General features: G+C 36.5%; 2 protein-coding genes across 2 annotated transcripts; both read right to left on the bottom strand.

Moving 5' to 3' along the window:
- Positions 1 to 3,538: 3,538 nt before the first annotated feature.
- On the bottom strand, positions 3,539 to 4,006 carry LOC137572461 (leucine-rich repeat-containing protein 38-like). Its single transcript, XM_068284221.1, has one exon. It carries the CDS (start codon positions 4,004 to 4,006, stop codon positions 3,539 to 3,541), a length of 468 nt encoding a protein of 155 aa, XP_068140322.1.
- A 2,341-nt stretch (positions 4,007 to 6,347) lies between these two features.
- On the bottom strand, positions 6,348 to 10,628 carry LOC137572460 (phospholipase A2 inhibitor-like). Its single transcript, XM_068284220.1, has 4 exons — positions 10,616 to 10,628; positions 9,977 to 10,432; positions 9,362 to 9,751; positions 6,348 to 6,730 (listed from the first exon to the last, which is right to left on the bottom strand). The coding sequence occupies exons 1-4, from the start codon at positions 10,626 to 10,628 to the stop codon at positions 6,348 to 6,350; spliced, it is 1,242 nt and encodes a 413-aa protein (XP_068140321.1).
- Positions 10,629 to 20,034: the final 9,406 nt, after the last annotated feature.

Below are 20,034 nucleotides of genomic sequence, written 5' to 3'. Positions count from 1 at the left end.
CCTGCTTCTAGTATATCTTCATGATTGAAAATGACCAAAACTATCGATGATAGAGAAAAGCTATCGAAGGTGCCACAATAAATTTGACACTTTGATAGTTTGTTAGCTCTGGTTGAGATATCAAGAGATATTTTGAATGAGTTCTTTATTATTGTAAAGAATTCTTTGCCATATCAATGTCCACATTTTGTCGTCAAGTCATCTGACATCACTTGCAAGTTGCAACTTGACCCTCGACTGATGTCAACGACCTCAACTCATTCTTAACTTCATTTTATGATCATTCAGAATGTGGCACTTGTTTTACGATTTCCGCATTCACATTCAGCCTCTTTTAAAGGGGGTTTATCTTTTAGAGTCTAAGTGATGATGAATTCGCCAACTCTGCTAATTAATTATTGTTTCTTCTTGGAGATATTATGTTAATTCCGTCAAAAATTATTGTTGGATTCAGGGATAATTCTGAGCTGACATCTCTTAAGGGGACCTTAACGACTGGATTGACATTTAATTGTCCACATAGTAGAACTTCTCGAATGATTCATATAGTCCCGGAATCCACTTAGTTTGTAACTAAGTTTAACTGATTTTTGTCAATCATGTAGAGATATCAGAGAATCGTTTTCCATGACTGTGATAAATCACTGTCCATTGAGTTCCATTTCCACAGACAATGGGACAACACAAAAAAGCACATGCCACAATATTTTGACAACTTTTGAAAAGTTAAAACAAAAGCCAACCAAAAGAAATCAGAAACATAATGTTAATGATATGCTTGATGAATCGATAAGGCCCCTCCGTTCCCCTCCATATTGAACAGCAAACAAATTACAGAGGCGATAAAGCCGCACTACAACAAAACATCTAGAGAAACAACAACGACAACTGCTTATTAGCTGCTGGCCAATTAAAAATATATACGAACATATATGCATATCGAATGAGGAACCCAAATATAAAACTTGTTGTGCATCTCATGAATGAGCTTTGTGGTAGGGTCTCTAGTTTAGCCAGCTAGCATCTTCTTCTCATCAAGGGCAAATTGTTGGATCAAACTGGTTTCGGCTACGATAAGGGAATACTCTGTACTAGTTGACGGGGATGAGGGGCAGGGAAACGGTGGCTAGGTAGGTGTCAAAGGCCCTGCATGAGTCAGTTGGTCGTGAGACCCTCCAACAACAAAAACCGAAACCAATAACCAACAAGCCACATCAAGGTCAATTCACATCTCACGAACTGCCGCTGTTGCCGCAGACTGACAAATTGGGTTAATTTAAATATTTGGAGCAGCCACCGAACACACGAACAAAGAAAATGTCAGGAAAAGTTATGTCAAAAGTCGCCCCCACGTAGAGTAAGACTCTAAAAATGACAACAAAAAACAAAAAAAAAAATATTCACATGCTGCGGAAGTAGAGCAAATAAAAACAAAATGTTTAATATGAAATTTGACATTTAAAATGAATTGACCATCAATGCATGTTTTGTTATTTATATTTCAAAAATATATAAAATTTAAATTACTAAAAATAAATGGATCTCTGATGTCTTTAAACGATCTTAGTTTCTTGAAGATTTCAAACAAAATTGTGTCAAGTTCTTCCTTACATTTTAGTCACATGATAAACTGATAAACTACAAAAGAACTATTTCTTATTGGTCATAGCTTACATATACTGTTTATAACTGTTTTGATCAAATAAAGGAACTTTATTTGAGGTAGAATGAGATTATTAAGATTCTCTTAGGTTTGTGCAACAGAAGTGAATCTGTGTCCTGAAAAGAGTCCATCACGTCACATCGATCATTATGCTAAGTTGTTTGCTGTGGAGTTTCTTGGAATGCTTTTGATTTTTAATAAGAATGTGGCTGTATGGTAAAAGATTTCTTTCTGAAACTGTCCAACCTCTTAGAGAAGGGTACAGAGACGAAGTGCGCTGCTTTTCAGGCAGTATATAAAATGCTTGGAGCATGGACACAATCGACTTGGTCTGCAAAAGGCTCGCTAATCATCTCAAACACCAAAAATTTCGTCAAGTCCGTTTAGAGTCACCTGGAATTTCGTCTAGCCTTTCAAGCCACCTCAGCCACGATCAGTAAAAGCAGCTAATCGCTCCTCCAGTAGTGGATAGCTTTGATTTGTTTTTGTGTGTGGGATAATCTTTTTAATTTTTTGTTTGTCTTTAAAGATTTTACTCTCATCAATATTCTTTTAGATTAAATTATGTTGGACTATTTTCTAATTTTAACACATTAATTATAACAACTTTTCGTTTGGTGCTTTTTGAAGAGCTTTAATCCTTTTATCGCCTGCCTTTTTGTGGTAGCAAAAAATAATTGCAAAAATTGGCATAATATTGTCGAGGGGGAAGCATAAAAACATACATACGCAACGAATGTTGCCTCTCACTATGCCATACATTGTTGCAATCGCATCAATTAAATAAAATAAATAAATGAAAAAACGAACTGAAAAACCGAGAAATATATAAATAAATGATGCAAAAAACTACTTCAATAATTTGCATGGCCATGCAAACGAGTCAAAAAGGAGAAAAAAATTGACGTAACTCGAATTGCATTTAGCAGAGAGCGAAAGGCCAATAACAACGACAAAAAAATCTGTAAAGACTTTCTAAAATGTTTTGAAAAGGAAAGTTGTCAGTTTGTTGAATGATGTATCTCGTATGGAGGAGTATTCCTCCTAGTTGAAAGCGGGAAATCAAATGCGGAAATCGCCAAGTTAAAGTTCTTTGATTTTCCTCAAAGAGTTGACCCACATTTTAGCTATCCACTTTGAGGCTTATCAGAAATTGGCCCCTTATCTCTGGCCACTTGCTTGCAAATTTTTCTTAATTGCCACTAATTTGTTGTTGTCCATTCAAAATTTTTATTATCTCTACTTTTTTTTTGGTTTTGCCTTTCAATTTGCCGCTTGTTGCCGTTGTTTACGCTGAACTAATGGAACTTTTGTCTATGGCCACAAATAGGCAAAAGCAGCCAAGAAAAAAACCAAAGCAATGTTTGTTTTTGCCAATCATTTCCGCAAATTTTGTAGTTTCAAAGCATTTGTAGGGTAAAATTATTATGCCATAGACACTTAGTTTGGACATTCTGCATGGATTTCTTTCAGCACGAGATATAGACATCAGACATAAAATATTTGGTGAGACAAATTTGCAACTTTGTTTTGTGGCTACAAACTACAAACGGTCACGCTCTTTTGGACAAGTTTCGCAATGGAACAGATAAAAAAGACTATGGAACGAAAACCTATTTAGAAATCCATCTTAATTAAGAATTGTGTTAACTAAAATCAGACTTTAATGAAAAAGGGCAAACAAATGGGAAAACTTTACAGAAATCATTTGATTTTGATAGAAACAATCGACAGGCATCCTTTTACAGAAGTTAATAATACACATTGATAAGAATTTTAGTAATATTCATGTATTAATAAGAGTGAATAAAATTGCATTCATTAGGGATTATGTTATAATTTAAATGTATTTACCAAACATTTTCTAAACTGTTCTTAAAATATATTATTTTCACTGCAATTGTCGATAAACTTCAAACTGTTGCTATCCTTGCAGCATGTACACTGCTCAGGGCATTGTCCTTGTCCACTGCAATTTCTTAATGCAACTTTATATTCATTGGGATTCTCTCTCCTGAGATAGTCGAGAAATTTGGTGAACTTGCAGTCGCATTGCCAAGGATTTCCAGACAATTGAACCTTACGCAATTGAGATATGAACTGTGTAACATCGTCATCCAGGCCTGTTAAGTTGTTGTCACGAATATCCAAAACCTTCAGATTGGAAGGCAGTTGGTCGAGATGAAGATGGGTCAGACTGATGTTCTTCAAGTGCAATTCTCCCAAAGAAGAGTTCCGCAGAGAAGAAGTTGGAAGGGCCTCGATCCGGTTATCATTGAGCAAAAGTGATGAGTCTCCAACTATTTGAACTGGAATAACGGGGAATGTTTCTAAAGATCCCATTGTGCAATTGATAACAAATTGATTGTCATGAACACAGCAGGAGCAGGCTTCTGGACAGGGTCCCTTAAGATGATGGTAGTGTACAGAATTATCTGTAAGATGATAAGTGAACCTTAAATCGACTAGATTTTGGAGGTTGGATAGATAACTCAGGAGTTGTGTATTCTCGCAGTTGCATATCCAATTTATACCAGTTTGCACGAGATTTATTTCTTGTTTCTTCAGAAAATCCACTACTTCCGGGTCCAAAGTAGTTATACTATTGTTCCTTATATCGAGGCTAGTGAGGTTTTGAGGCAACTGGTCTAGTCGTATGCTTGTTATTTTGTTATTGGCCACATAGAGTTCCCCTACATTATTATATCCTTCACTTGAGATGTTTGGCAATTCAGTTAAAGCATTATCTTGAAACCGTAAGATCGTGGAATCAATGGTTGGTATAGGCAACTCTGGAATACTTGTTAGTTCTTGGTCATCACAGTTAATTAAGAATATTTCCTGGTAATCGTTTATTAAACAAGAACAGCTCTCCGGACAGCGTTTGCCATTTGTGCCAATGTTAAAATAACAATCCTCTCCCCAATTATCGCATATAATGGTCGATAAATTGGTATTGGCAATCACTTGGGCATAATAGTCTACATCTTGTTTGTTTACAAAGATCGTCTTTAACTTTTTATAACTTTCTAGCAATGTCAAGTCAAGTCGTTTTACCGAATCATATCCTAAAAGAGTAAGATTGTTTTGAAATCTGGAAATCCTGAAACCGAAATTGCATATAACGTTAGAGGGTCAACTCAATTTATTTTATATGTATGTAAATATCAGTAAGCACTGTGTCCAATTAAAATCTTTATGGGAAAAAGCCTTCTCTAAAATTCTTTCATGTACTTTGAATACTTTCTTGAACACAGTTTAAACATAAACAATTGACATAATACCAACCTGAAAAACTTGTTCATATTCAGCGTACAATTTAAAATATTCATCGTTGAAAAGTTTGCCATATTTTCAAATGTTTCTTTACTGAGATTTTCTAGGTTTAGCTTAGAAAACATAATGCCCTCCAACTGAGTATTTTTTGTGAATATGTTTTTATTCAGCTTAATCAGTTTGTTACCGTCTAATTCGATAATCTTTAAGTTTGGCATCTGCACAGAGAGGTAGTTATTGACAAAATCTGAACTGGAGTCTTTCACTTTTAATCTGGCTTCTGAAGGCCCGCGGTTTATGTCAATGTGTTGCTCATTCGTAGTTCCGTCATTGAAATATCTCGCTTTAATTATATTTAAAGCTTTCATATAGTCAACGCATCGATGAGTTGTATCTTCTTCTCCATTTCCAGAAAACCTTATGAGTAACCCATTTGCCTTAAATTTCTTGTCTGATAACCATAAGTCTTTTAAGTATTCTAGGTGCACTGGTATTATTTTCCAAGTTATTATAATATCTCTATAGGAAAGTGATATGTTGTATTTGTCGGTGATCACATTATCCCCATTAGAGATGCAAATTTTATTGTTCTCGCTGTCGGTAGCTACTTTTTTGCATTCATTTTTGCAATAATCCAGACAGTAATCCGATCTGATACTATTTATATATTCCAGGCCATCTTGTTCAGCATCAATTTGACAATAAACGATAGCCACAAATAAGCAAAATATACTGATAATAGTTTTTAGCAACATTTCACAAACTCAGAGGGGACAAGTCGAAGTATGTACTAAACCGAGTCTAGACGGTGTTAGAAAACATAAGCCTGGGTTGGACCGAGCCGCTGCTATCACAAATGTTTATGTTTTTTAGATTGTAGCTAAGCAATAGCTATATATTCATAGATAGTCTAGAACGAGGGTTGGCTAAGACATTAATAAAGACAATGCTTGAAATATATTCTTGATACTTTTTCTTGTGTTGTATGCTAGAAATCCACTGATACATACATAATTGTGCTAATTACTTTTAGGATATTAAGGAATATTATCAAGTATTTGTGAAAAAACTTTTTGTCTCTCCTTGATCCACTAGTCGTACATAATATGATGATTTTTGATGGTCAATAGATTATAAAAAATTGTATTTCATACAGTGTTTTGAACTTTATCTGAGTTGTCCACCAAACAAATACTTCACCCAATCAAAAGAATTTATATATGTATATCTACATACTAAATACTTCTCTTCGTTACAATCGTGATATAAAATTTTAAAAACCTGTCAAGTAAAACGAGTTTTTAAAAAGAAAAGAATTCGAGCTGTAAGTAATGTACATATAGGTTCATACATAAATTTATTAAATTGCCCTAGAATGTGTTTTGATACAGTATTTGGAATTATTCGATTAAGACAATGTATTTTCACTGCAGTTGATGGTGAACTCTATTCCCTTCTTGTCCTTACAGCAAGTACAGTGGTCAGGGCAATGCTGCTGTGCATTGCAATTCCTCAATGCAGACTCGTATTCACTAGGATGGTTTCTTTTAAGAAAGTCGAGAAACGTGATGAACTTGCAATCGCATTGCCAAGGATTGCCAGACAGCTGAACCTCACGCAATCCGGAAATGAAGAATGTCACATCGTCGTCCAAGCCCGTCAGCTGATTATCTCGAATATCCAGAACATTGAGATGGGAAGGCAGTTGGTGACGTGAAATATGGGTTAGGCTGTTGTTTTTCAAGTGCAATTGTTCCAGAGAGAAGTGACGTAGGGAGGCATTCGGAAGTGCTTCGATTTGGTTGTCATTGAGCACAAGAGATGGGCTTCCATTTATTTTATGTGGTATTTTGGGGAGCGCGTTTAGGCCCTTACTTCCGCAGTTGATTGTAAAAGTGTTTTCATTAACGCAGCAGGAACAGTTCTCTGGACATGGTCCTTTCAAATGATATAAGTCTGCAGTACTTGAAAGGTGAGCCAAAAGTGGTCTATTGTTGCAATCGCAAATCCAACTAATGTCATTATCTATCAGAGTGATTTTTTGATCTTGTATATATTGTAGCACTTCGGCGTCAATGGTATGAAGCCTTCTGTTGTAACTTATATCGAGCTTTCGGAGTTTTTGGGGCAACTGGTCTATTCTTATGCTTGTCAGCTGGTTTGTGTTCAAATTGAGTTCCTGAATATTGTTGTATCCTTCATCTGAGGTGTGTGGCAGTTCTTGTACAAAATTATAATCCATAGTTAAGATCATAGGTTCTATGTCTGTAACGGGAATATTTTCTGGAATTCGTCTATGATCTCCAAGTATGCAAAATATTTCAAATCTTTTCAAATTTACATCACAATTGCATCTCTTCGGACAATTTCTGCCATTCCTGTCAACGTTAAAATGGCAATTACTTCTCCACGTGTTACAGATAAGTATAGATAATGTGGTTGTGGATATGGCCTCTGTGTAATAAGTGAAGTCTAGATCGCTTACATAAAGTGCTTTAAGCTTATGGTAGAGTGAAAACAATCTCAAGTCAGGTTTTTTCACGGACTCAAAGCCTAGTTCTTCCAAATTTTGGTGGAGGCTTGGAATACTAAAAGTAAAGAAAACAAAAGGAAAAAAAAGGAAAAAATCAGAGAGTTATTCAAAAAACCAAATATGGCTGTATCAAAAATTTATCCGGTATATACAAATGATGGTTGAAAATTCTTCAGGAGCTAGGTTTCTTTTTGTTAAATATTTAAATGTGGAATTTGATAATACATTTAAGAGTCGCTCAGACGTGAACCACTTTTGCCAGATAAGAAATAACATTCAAAAGACAGATCACTTGTTTTATATAGATTATTTAGTTCAAAACATAATTGCGAATAATTTTTTGATACAGTGAAACATTTATTACGGAATACGAACAGCAACAAATATAACGATTCCATAGTGCAGTCAATAACATGTAACTTTGTAAGGTTCTTCAAGTTTTCGAAGGGGTCTTCATCTAGAATTTCTATGGTTGTATTTGTAAACTTAATAGCTTCAAGTTGATTGTTTCTTTGAAATGTTTTTACATCCAGTTTCAATTTGTAGTTGCCGCTGATAGAAATGGTTTTTAATTTTGACATTTGCATTGACAAATATTTTGTAACAAAATCGGGATTACTTGTTTCTTCATCCACAAATAATTTTGTTTCTAAAGGTCCGTCGTTAAAATCAACTTTATCCTCAATCGTTGATGTTCCATCTTTAAAAAGTGTCAATTTATATAAATTCAAAGCTTTCATATATTCAATCGATCGATGAAATGTGTTTATTTTATTATGCTCAGAATATATTATCAGTAGTTCATTAGCTTGGAATTTTTTTTGTAATGAATTAAGGTTTTTGAGGCACGTTAGGTTCACTTGGAATATTATCCAATTTAATGTAATAACTTGATTTTCTGAAATTTCAATTTTGTATTTATCGGTGATTACGATATTTCCACTCTTGGTGCATGTTTTACTGTTCCCACTGTCGGCAGTCGCTTCTTTGCACTCATTCTCACAATAATCCACACAATAGTCGTCTCTGATACCAACTAGATGTTGTAGGCTATTATTTCCGGTATCAAGTTGTTGGCAATGTCCAATATTCCGAAAAAGGCATAATGCACAAATTATTACTTTTAGCAACATTTCACAAACTTTGAAGGGGCAAGTGTTCAAGTTATACTAAACTGAGTCAAAAATATGTAGAAAATACAAAACTTTTGATTGGGCTAAGCTGCTCTTATCTTTTTTGATTATGTATTGTAGATTGTAGCAAAACTTAATACATGTGTTTAAGTGTTTAAAATAAATTCCATAAATTTTGAAATGTATATATGTACTATTCTTGTATACATAAATGTTTTTATACCATGTACAAATATTGCGAAAGAGTCGATCCAGTCATGCTCGTACGGCAGTCAAAGTTTTAGATCTACCACGATCAACAGACCGTCAGAAATTTTCTTGTGAACTCGTGTAGTGTTTGTGCTGAGTTTGGGAAGTATGTAGAAACATTTTTATATACCTTCATAGCAAATAATTATTTCGCTTGGTGCATGGTATACCGAAGTCGGCGCGATGACTTACTTTCTTAATTTTTGTATTGCTTTTATTGTTTTTGGATGCCTAGAAGCCAAATCAATTTGCCGACCCCTATAACCAATTCCAAGGACTAGCACATATACAGCAAAACTATCAATTGATATTTTTTGTAAGAGAAAGACAAGACAAGTGGCTAGAAAATGACCTGCATACACAGATATACATGTACATATGTTTATTTAAAAAACTATATAAAAATTGTATTATTCGTCGATTTGGATTAAGTTTAAATGCAGAATTTTCAGTTTAAATTCAATTTGGATGAAGTTTTTTCACTGCAATTGATGGTAAACTTAGGACTCTTGTCGTCCATGCAGCAAGAGCATTCGTCGGGGCAACGTTCTTGGGCATTGCAATTCCTTAAAGCAACTTTATATTCACTGGCATATTTTCTCTTAAGGAAGTCAAGAAATTTGGTATACTTGCATTCGCATTGCCAAGGATTTCCAGACAGTTGAACTTCCGTCAATTGAGATATGAACTGTGTGACATAGTCATCCAGGCCTGTTAATTTGTTGTCACGAATATCCAAAACCTTCAGTTTGGAAGGCAGTTGGTCAAGATGAAGATGGGTCAGACTGATATTCTTTAAGTGCAATTCTCCCAAAGAAGAGTTCCGCAGAGAAGAAGTTGGAAGGGCCTCGATCCGGTTATCATTGAGCAAAAGTGATGAGTCTCCAACTATTTGAACTGGAATTAAGGGGAATGTTTCTAAAGATTTCATTGTGCAATTGATTACAAATTGATTGTCATTAACACAGCAGGTGCACGCTGCTGGACAGGGTCCTTTTAGATGATGGTAGTGTACAGAATTATCTGTAAGATGATAAGTAAATCTTAAATCGACTGGATTTCGGAGGTTGGATAGATAACTCAGGAGTAGTGTATTCTCGCAGTTGCATATCCAATTTATACCAGTTTGCACGAGATTTATTTCTTGTTTCCTCAGAAAATCCACTACTTCCGGGTCCAATGTAGTTATACTATTGTTCCTTATATCGAGGCTAGTGAGGTTTTGAGGCAACTGGTCTAGTCGTATGCTTGTTATTTTGTTATTGGCCACATAGAGTTCCCCTACATTATTATATCCTTCACTTGAGATGTTTGGCAATTCAGTTAAAGCATTATCTTGAAACCGTAAGATCGTGGAATCAATGGTTGGTATAGGCAACTCTGGAATACTTGTTAGTTCTTGGTCATCACAGTTAATTAAGAATATTTCCTGGTAATCGTTTATTAAACAAGAACAGCTCTCCGGACAGCGTTTGCCATTTGTGCCAATGTTAAAATAACAATCCTCTCCCCAATTATCGCATATAATGGTCGATAAATTGGTATTGGCAATCACTTGGGCATAATAGTCTACATCTTCTTTGTTTACAAGAATCACTTTAAGCTTTTTATAATTTTGGAACAAAATAAGGTCTATTTTCTTAACGGACGTAAAGCTTAAAATTTCCAGATTGTTTTGTAGGCTGGTGAACCTGAAAAAATTGAATACATGTATAAAACAATAACAATGCATTGAGGGCAAGATATTTGGTGTTAACCTACCTGAAAAAATCATTGAAATTCAAAGAGCAATTCAAAACATGTATCGTTGACAAATTTGTCAATTTCTCAAAAATGTCTGTGGAAAGATTTTGTAAATTTGTGTTTTCGAAGTAAACGGATTCTAGCTGTATATTTTTTTGAAATATTTTATTATCAAATTGCAATATTTTGGAATTTTGTAATCCGAATTTTTTTAAATTTGGCATTTCAGATAAGTAGTTTTTAAGAAAATCTAAGCCAATCTTTTTGTTTTCCAAATTCACCAGCGCCAGGGAAGGTCCGTGACGTGCATCAATTTCATTCTCCGCTATGAATTGATCATTGTTATAGGACGACAGTTTATCTAAATTTAGAGCATTCATATAGTCAATGGATCTGTGAAATACATCTGCTTTTAAAGGTTCTATAACAGAATATTTTATGTGTAAACTCCAAGAATTTATTATTTCGTTTGTGGAAAAAAGTCTTTTAAGACATCTTAGGTTTCCTCCGAATGTTTTCCAAGTTAAAGTAATTTTACGATATTGTGAAATTTCAATCTTGTATTTGTCGGTGATCACTATATGTCCATTATTGTTGCATGTTTTGCTGATCTCATTGTTTGTTGTCTCTACTTTGCATTCATTGTCACAATAATCGAGACAATAATCATCTCTGATTCTGTCTATATCTTGTCGGTCGTAGATTTTAGCATAAAGCTGGCAGTGTCCGAAAGCCACAAATAAGCAAAGTATATTGATTATAATTTTTAGCAACATTTCACAATGCGAACTTAGAAGCGGCTCGTTCAAAACCAAACTAAAATGAGCTCAAGCCGTATCACATTCGGTTATCTATTCCGAATTGCTACATACATATGTACATACTTATGTATAATAAGTATATAAATTATGTATATATTTAACTAAACGAGGGTTGGTTTAATCAACACTGTAATATTATGAACCATTTTCTACATTCACTCTCATGCATTTAAATCAAAATGTATAGAAAACGTTTTCAGTTCTTCATCGAAGAATAGTCTGGAAAACATTGTTATTACATACATACATATGTGGTGACCAGAATTGGTTTTGGTTTTTTAATTCTCGCTCCACCTAGTTAACCTCTGATTAGGCCCCAGGTGTTATAGGTTAGTCCTCTTTGAGGAACTTCAGTTCAGAGGTAGAAGGACTAGGTTCAAGGCAAGTCTGTAACAAGAGCGGGATTTGTGATGACGAACTGTAGAAACAAACAGAGGATCGAGGGTGCGCATTCTTGCTATGCTCGGGTCTAGCTCGTCGAATTGGTCGGTGTTATTTCTCCCTTGTTCACACTCACTTTCAGTAATAAATTAAATGCTAGTTGAGGAAACTAAAATAACTACTAAAAGTTAAGGCTGATGCTACTATTAGAATACTACAATACTACAATTCACCACGACCTAAAGAAAGAAGACAAACATGAATCTAAATAAAGCATGTGGGAGAACTTAGATGTCATTAGTCCCTCTTCTCTACACACCCGACCAAGTCAATGGTTCTATTTTAAAGTGTTGTAGCAAAACAAATCAAATTTTATTTCCTTAATGACATCTTATGACATCTAGCAAGGGTTCTTGACAGACCAAACTAAGGTAACTAAAAACATCCTTTCTATTTTGAACATAATTTCGGTTTTTTACATTGTGAATTTCACTTTTACTTCTCTTTAGTTAAACAATTTGTATATTAATACATACCTCGCGGCAGTTCTTTTCTCATAATTTGATAACCTTTTTTTAACCTTTTAAATAGTAAAAGTCCAATATAGCTTAAAGCATTTATATTTTTTTTTCAGACCGTCTAATTGTGAAATAATATTTCAACTTATTTGCCCATTTGTAAATCACCTCAAATTTAATAGTATGTAAATGCAATTTCCATTGTATCAAAAGGACATCCGGACAGTAATATTTATTGCCCATTAAATAATTATCATCTAAATATGCAGAAAATGTAAATTTATTAAATCATTGCCAAATGCCAGTTAAGGATTTATATATATAAATATTTGTTCACATATATCATCAAAATGCTCGCACCCCCAGGTATCTATACATATGTATATGTACATATCTAATCCCCACCTCACCCTTGCGATGTAATACAATAAATTCCACAAATATTGATAAACTAAAAATATTGGTGAAAAACAACAAGGATTACCCAAAAGTGACAACCATGAAATTGCATTTCTATGCAAATTGAAATGTAATTTTAATAAAAATTTCAATGAATTTTATGAATTTTAAAGGAAATCTGCAACGTGGGAATTCCCGGGAGCAAAAGAGTTGGGGGAGTTGGGGAAATGGCATACACATGTGTCACATTAATAGGTAAATAAAGTGAATTAAAATTAAATGTTAATTGCCAAAGGGATTATGCCAAACGCAAAATGAAATGGACAATGAACTGTAAACATAAATATGTAAATAAAATCACACAGAAAGCATCAGCTAACTAAGATGGCCACCGAAGTTCGTACACCCTCGTAAGGAATAAATGTTTACTTAGATAAAGAAGGCAATTAATATTATTTACTATCTCTTTTTTTTTTTTGAAGGTATACAACTTTCGATAAATATAACTAAAAAAACAGTTATAGTCCTGAAAAACGTTTACAAATAGAAATGTACTTTTAAAATTCACATTTTGTTCACCAAAATGGATAAGCAATCTATGGATAGGTCCTAACTACATACACTTCTTTTGGACGGAAAATCTAAATAGAAGATGAACAAATCCGAACCAGTGTTCTTATACAGGTTGTAGATTCAAAGAAGAGGGTCACGCGGAACTATCGGAAATCGCCAGCAAACCAGCCTGTGGGGGTTACTTTTCCTATCGCGTTATCCTCTTCCGAATACATACTTTAGTGTGATCCTATTCCTAGCCAATAAACAAATAAAAGGAGTCAACACAACCCTTTATTGTTGCATAGCTTCGGTTACTATAACTTTGGAAAAGAACGATCTTATATTGCTCGCATTGGCAGCACAATTGCACTTTCGCTACTCACCCTTGTTAAATATCTACATTGCAATGGCCATATCAGATATTTAACGCTAAAACTAGTTGGGAATTGCAAACAAATGCAAACGTTCGACACATTAGAATCTTATTGAAGAAGATATTTCAATGCCTAGAATAAATTTTATTGTGGCATTAGATTATTGGAGATCTCAAAAATAAGTAAATAACCTATTGAAAGTTGAGATGGCTAATTTTATTTCCCATCGTTTCTAAAACGTCTATATCTTATGTAAGATAAATGTAATAAGGCTGAAAATATAAAAATGTAGTAACAAACATTCTGCCAGGTCACTTTGTTAGACTATTCGAAGGGCAAGTGATATAAAGGAAGAGGGGAAGGAGTAACCACTGACTGTCAAATCTGTTTAGCTGACTTTGACAGCAGTCGAAAAGAGTCGGGAAAATAAATTGTTTTAGTTATATACATGTTGTGTATGCAGCCCTATCATATGTTGTGTATGCAGCCCTATCATACGTTAGCCATCCGGCAACTCTGCTGGCTTGACGGCAGTACAGTTCAGCCGGTCGTTCGCAGCAAGCACACGCGTTATAAACTTGCGATAGATATATATATGTAATTTCAATATCACCTAATCAATAAACATTCCAAGATATTTCAAACTGGCGACGAGGATGGGATGCTAATTATCATCCGAAATAAACTTGGAATTATTGACGCAAAATATCAAAAAATTGTCACGCACAAAAGCATACATATACGTTTACATATACATGCTGTGGTGAAATTTTGCAAACGTTTACACACACATTTGCATGGCAGAGTCGCTTGCTGGTGAATTTGGTGAGATTAGCTTGGCCGGCGTTTTTGAGGAAGAGAAGGAAGTAATTGATTCTACGAGTGCTAAATATACTCAACGGAACCCAATTATGACGACAGTTGGAAGTTTGGAACCGTTTGATTTGGGACAGCCAAATAAATGGGGCTCATATTTGGAGCGATTTAAATTGTTCCTGCTTGCCAATGATGTCAAAGACGAGGGTCGCAAAAAAGCATCTTTCCTCACATTGGTCGGAGCACCAGTCTACGATCTTTTGACATCATTGGCGTTTCCAAACCAGGTCAGTACATTACCGTTAGACCAAATTGAGAAGATTCTAACTGATCATCTTTGTCCACGTCCATCGGAAATCGCGGCATTTTATCATTTTCACAAACGTGATCAACATCCGGATGAGACCGTCGGAAACTATCTCGCAGCCCTGCGGGCATTGGCAGTGGGTTGCAATTTCGGAGCAGCGTTGGACAGAATGCTGCGTGATCGTTTTGTATGCGGCATGAGGGATGAAAGCTTACAGAGAAGTTTTCTTGCAGACACTGAATTGACAGTGCAGAAAGTTTTGGAGAGAGCAACTACTAGTGAAGCTGCAGCAGCGAGTGCAAAGGCTATCAGACAGCCTAACGAGACTATCCACAGCATCAAATCACAGCGCCCTCAACAACCATATAAAGGAAAAGGACAACAATGTGCGGGTTGTGCCGGTCCACACGGCCGGCAGCAATGCCCTTATCGTGAAGCAATATGTCACGGCTGTGGCCGGAAGGGCCATCTTAAGCGTGTCTGCCGGAGTAATGACTCGTCGAGCGATGTTCATCCAGTAAAGGGCAAAAATTCACGTGGGAAATCGGTAAACCTCATATCTAATCTGGTGAGCCTGAAGAAACGTATCACGGTACAGATTAATGGAAAATCGTGTACTTTTGAAGTGGATTCTGGATCTGACGTAACTATGATGACGTTGCGGACTTATGATCGTATCTGGCCAACAAACAAGCCTAAGGTTTACAACTACGATCCGGGGTTTAGTGACTACCAACACAACCCAATCCAGATACTAGGAGTTTTTGATGTATCAATTCATTACAACGGTCGTAATATTGATAATCTACCAGTCATCGTCACTAAAAGCGGTTGTAGCGACCTTCTGGGTTGTAACTGGTTCGACCCACTAGGCATCAGTATCAAGGGCATACATTCAGTAGGCAGTGACGTACAGATCGCAGGCATTCTGAATAAGTTCGAACACTTATTCTCAACAGAACTTGGTTGTTACACTGGTCCGCCAGTCATATTAAACATTGATGCTACAGTGCCACCAGTGCGACTACCTCCACGCCGAATTCCATATGCTCTAAAGGGACTAGTCGAAGAGGAGCTGGATCGCCAATGCAAGCAAGGGATTCTTAAACCTGTGGAGTATTCAGATTGGGCCACTCCTATTGTACCAGTTATCAAGAAGGACGGTTCAATTCGTATTTGCGGCGACTATAAATCAACTTTAAACAAAGCGGTTAAGCCGCACTGCCATCAAATACCGGCGATCAACACTTTGCTGGCATCTATTGAAGGTGGATCGATTTTTGCCAAAATTGATCTGGCTCAAGCTTATCAGCAGTTAGTAGTCGACGAAAACTCGTCTTTGCTGCAAACAATCAGTACACATAAGGGTGCATTCAAAGTTACTCGTTTGCAATTCGGCATTTCATCAGCACCAGGCATTTTTCAAAGCTGTATTGAGAATGTGGTACAGAATATTCCCGGAGTCTTACCATATTTTGATGACATTGTAATATGTGGAAAAACGGAAACGGAATTGGCAACTAGATTACAGGAACTGTTTATACGTTTTGACAAAGCCGGACTGCGACTACGCAAGGACAAATGCCAATTCGGAGTGCCATTCGTTGAGTTTTTAGGTTTCAAAATTGACTCAACTGGTATAAGACCATGTGCCGATAAAGTCTCGGCAATCAAAGACGCACCAGCACCTAAGGATAAAAAGCAGTTGCAGGCTTTCTTAGGACTACTAAATTTTTATCACTCATTTTTGCCACATAAAGCAACAGTGGCAGAACCCTTACATCGTCTTTTGGATAAAAATGCAACTTGGAGGTGGGACAAACAGTGTGAGAAGGCTTTTTCTACACTTAAGGAACTTATTGGGTCAGACGACGTACTAGTGCATTATGATGGTTCATTGCCACTAGTGCTAGCTTGTGATGCGTCACCATATGGACTCGGTGCAGTTTTAAGTCACAAAATGCCGAATGGAGCGGAGAAACCCATCGCTTTTTACTCCCGTACCTTATCCAAAGCTGAGCGAAATTATGCTCAGATTGATCGAGAAGCTATTGCCTTGGTAGCAGGAGTAAAGAAGTTCCACAACTACGTCTACGGTCGTACTTTCACACTAATCACCGATCATCGACCTCTGTTGAGTATTTTTACCACATCGAAAGCAATCCCAAACATTATTTCAAATCAGATGCTACGTCGATCTTTGTTCCTGTCAGCATATACTTTCGAGCTAGTACACCGCTCCGGATTAAAAATGGGCAATGCGGATTTTCTAAGTCGTTGTCCACTGTCGGCAGCATCGGACGCTGTTAGCACCGACGATGTGCTTATGATCGAATTAGCAGCAACGCCAATCATAAGTGCTGAGGCGATTGCCGTTCAAACATCGAAGGACCCCTTATTGGCGAAAGTATCAAACTGGGTGTTAAGGGGATGGCCTGACATGAAATTGGAGCAATCAGATATTGCATATCCATACTATTGCCGTCGGGAACAGCTCTCTACAAATAAAGGAGTTTTGATTTGGGGAAATCGCGCCGTAGTTCCACCGAAATCCAGAGCAACAATTTTAGCTGCTCTACATGCCGCTCATCCAGGCATTGTAAAAATGAAGGCGTTAGCGCGTAGCTATGTTTGGTGGCCCAACATTGACTCTGAGATTGAGCTTATTGTTAAGAAATGTATTCCATGCCAGCAGAATCGTAACGATCATTCAGAGGCACCGGTGCATCATTGGGAGTCAGCCAAGCGGCCGTGGTCCCGTCTACACATCGACTTTGCAGGACCTTTTCAAGGAAAAACCTTTCTTCTGGTCGTGGATTCTTACTCAAAATGGCTTGAGGTTGCGGTTGTTAGCTCCACTTCTACAGCGGCTACAATCAAAGTTCTCAGGCAACTGTTCGCTACGCATGGCTTACCAGATCAGTTAGTGTCAGACAATGGCACAGCATTTACCTCCGAAGAGTTCAAAGCATTCCTCCACAACAATCTAATTCGACACATTAGATCAGCACCGTTTCACCCAGCAACAAACGGCCAAGCAGAGCGCATGGTGCAGACCACCAAAAACTACCTTAAAAAACTATCTCCGAACAATAATATTGATCTAAGCCTTGCTCGATTTTTGTTTAATCAACACATAACTCCACATGCAACGACAAATCGGTCGCCAGCTCAGCTATTGTTAAATCGGGAGTTAAAGTCCTACTTTGATAAACTACAGCCACAAGAAATTTCTAATGGAGCAGAGCCATTTATTAATCAATCGAAATGTTTTGATACAGGCAAATCCGTTTGGGTACGAAACTATGCACCGGGTCCAAAATGGATAGAAGCCTACATATCCGAGCAAACAGGACCAGTGTCTTACAAAGTTCGTCTGACAGACAATCGCATCATAAAGCGTCATTATAACCAAATTCGAAGCCGAGTTGAACAAACAGATGTAAACATATCACATCAGGCATCATCAGCAACTGATGACAACACGGAAGATCCTGCTTCCAGTAACCACTCTAGGCCAGAGAGTCCTGTTCAAGATGATCCACAGTCATTGCATGCCTCACCGATGCTACGACGTTCTGCTCGCATGAGACGACCCACTCAATTCTATGAATCATCTGGGTGTTAAGGGGTGTTGTGTATGCAGCCCTATCATATGTTGTGTATGCAGCCCTATCATACGTTAGCCATCCGGCAACTCTGCTGGCTTGACGGCAGTACAGTTCAGCCGGTCGTTCGCAGCAAGCACACGCGTTATAAACTTGCGATAGATATATATATGTAATTTCAATATCACCTAATCAATAAACATTCCAAGATATTTCAAAATACACCTAAATTTTTGTGTTTTTTTTGTGTTTTCAACATTTCACCACTTGACTTGTAAATGGGCGAAAACCACAACAACGACAACATCAACAACAATAAAAGGGAACAAGTGTTGACCCAGTTATTTAGCCCGCAAAACACAAGTCAACAAAGAAATAAAAACGATGGGAGATTTTTTTCTTCTCCTAGTCCTAGTCCTCCAGCTCCTCCAAGGGCTTTTCTCGGTTCTTCTCGCTAATGACACGCTGAAATGTATGCTATGATGGCAAATATGCTGACATAACCATAGAGCATAAAAATTAAAGATATATGAGAGTTGTAAGACAAAAACAGATAGAAAGATGGAGATAAAAGAGAGTGAGCGAGAGAGAGAAGTGTTGTTGACCATAAAATGGCAGAGAAAGCCAAGATGTGGCCCAGCATGATGCCCTGGGGAAAGTTTCCGACTGAAGAAAGAAACTTTCTTTCCTCATCCTGGGCATCCCGAGTATTATGTGTGTGCAACAGAGACAGAGATAGGAGCAAAGGAGTTTTGTGGCCAAGAAATATGATTTTGTTTGAGAGTTGAACAATTTATGAGGAAGTTACGCACATTAAACAACCACAGATTACACTAAGCAATGTTAATAAAGTTCAGACTTCAAAAAGTTATCCCCAAGTATGTAAAATAAATTGTGTGAAAAGTAAATTTTCTTATGCAAACAAAAAAAAAATTGCCAAAAATCTCAACGGCTACTTCAACGTGGGAATACAATGCTCATTCGCAGTTAGAAAAGAGTCTACGGAGATATGAAAACTTGGGTGTCCTTTTTGGGGCAATGTAGAGAGAAACAAAGAATAGATTAGAAAAATACCTTTCTGATTTAAACGATTATACAAAATAGTGACGCAAATAAGACAAACATTTTTAATTTCAAATTCATGCGGTATAAATTTTCAATGTAAACTTAGAAATCTATCAAAAGTTTACTTAAATGGTATAAGTCAATTACTTTGACAAGTCAACTTTGCAAATGTTTAACTAAGTTTTTTTTTTCGGACTCATTAACAACCCAAATCAAACTAAAAATAGTTATCTGTCGGTTCAAATGTCTAAATTCCCTCAAACACATTGTTTGGGAACTGAACCTCTTGACCCTCTTGACCCACTCGACACCTTACCGACTCCTGACCTAAGCTAACCTACAAAATGATTAGTTCTACATACTGGCCAAAAAAGGGGAAAGGGGAAAAAAGAGAGCAAAAACCCAAACTAAACGAAACTAAACTAAAAATCTATTATAACTTTTTTTTACCACACACAAAACGTCAAACTTTTTGTACTTCACTTTCCCTTCCTCACTTCCTCACTAGACCATTTCACGAAAAAAAGTTTTTTAGTTTTGGCATTTCTGCTATTTTTTTTTTTTTGTTTTTGGTTTTTTGGCCCTATGCTGGG

The sequence above is a fragment of the Drosophila tropicalis genome, unplaced genomic scaffold (genome assembly GCF_018151085.1).
Source record: "Drosophila tropicalis isolate 14030-0801.00 unplaced genomic scaffold, ASM1815108v1 contig_302, whole genome shotgun sequence".
NCBI lineage: Eukaryota > Metazoa > Arthropoda > Insecta > Diptera > Drosophilidae > Drosophila > Drosophila tropicalis.
Note: the sequence above shows the minus strand (reverse complement) of the source record. Positions and strands in the feature narration are given on the sequence as shown.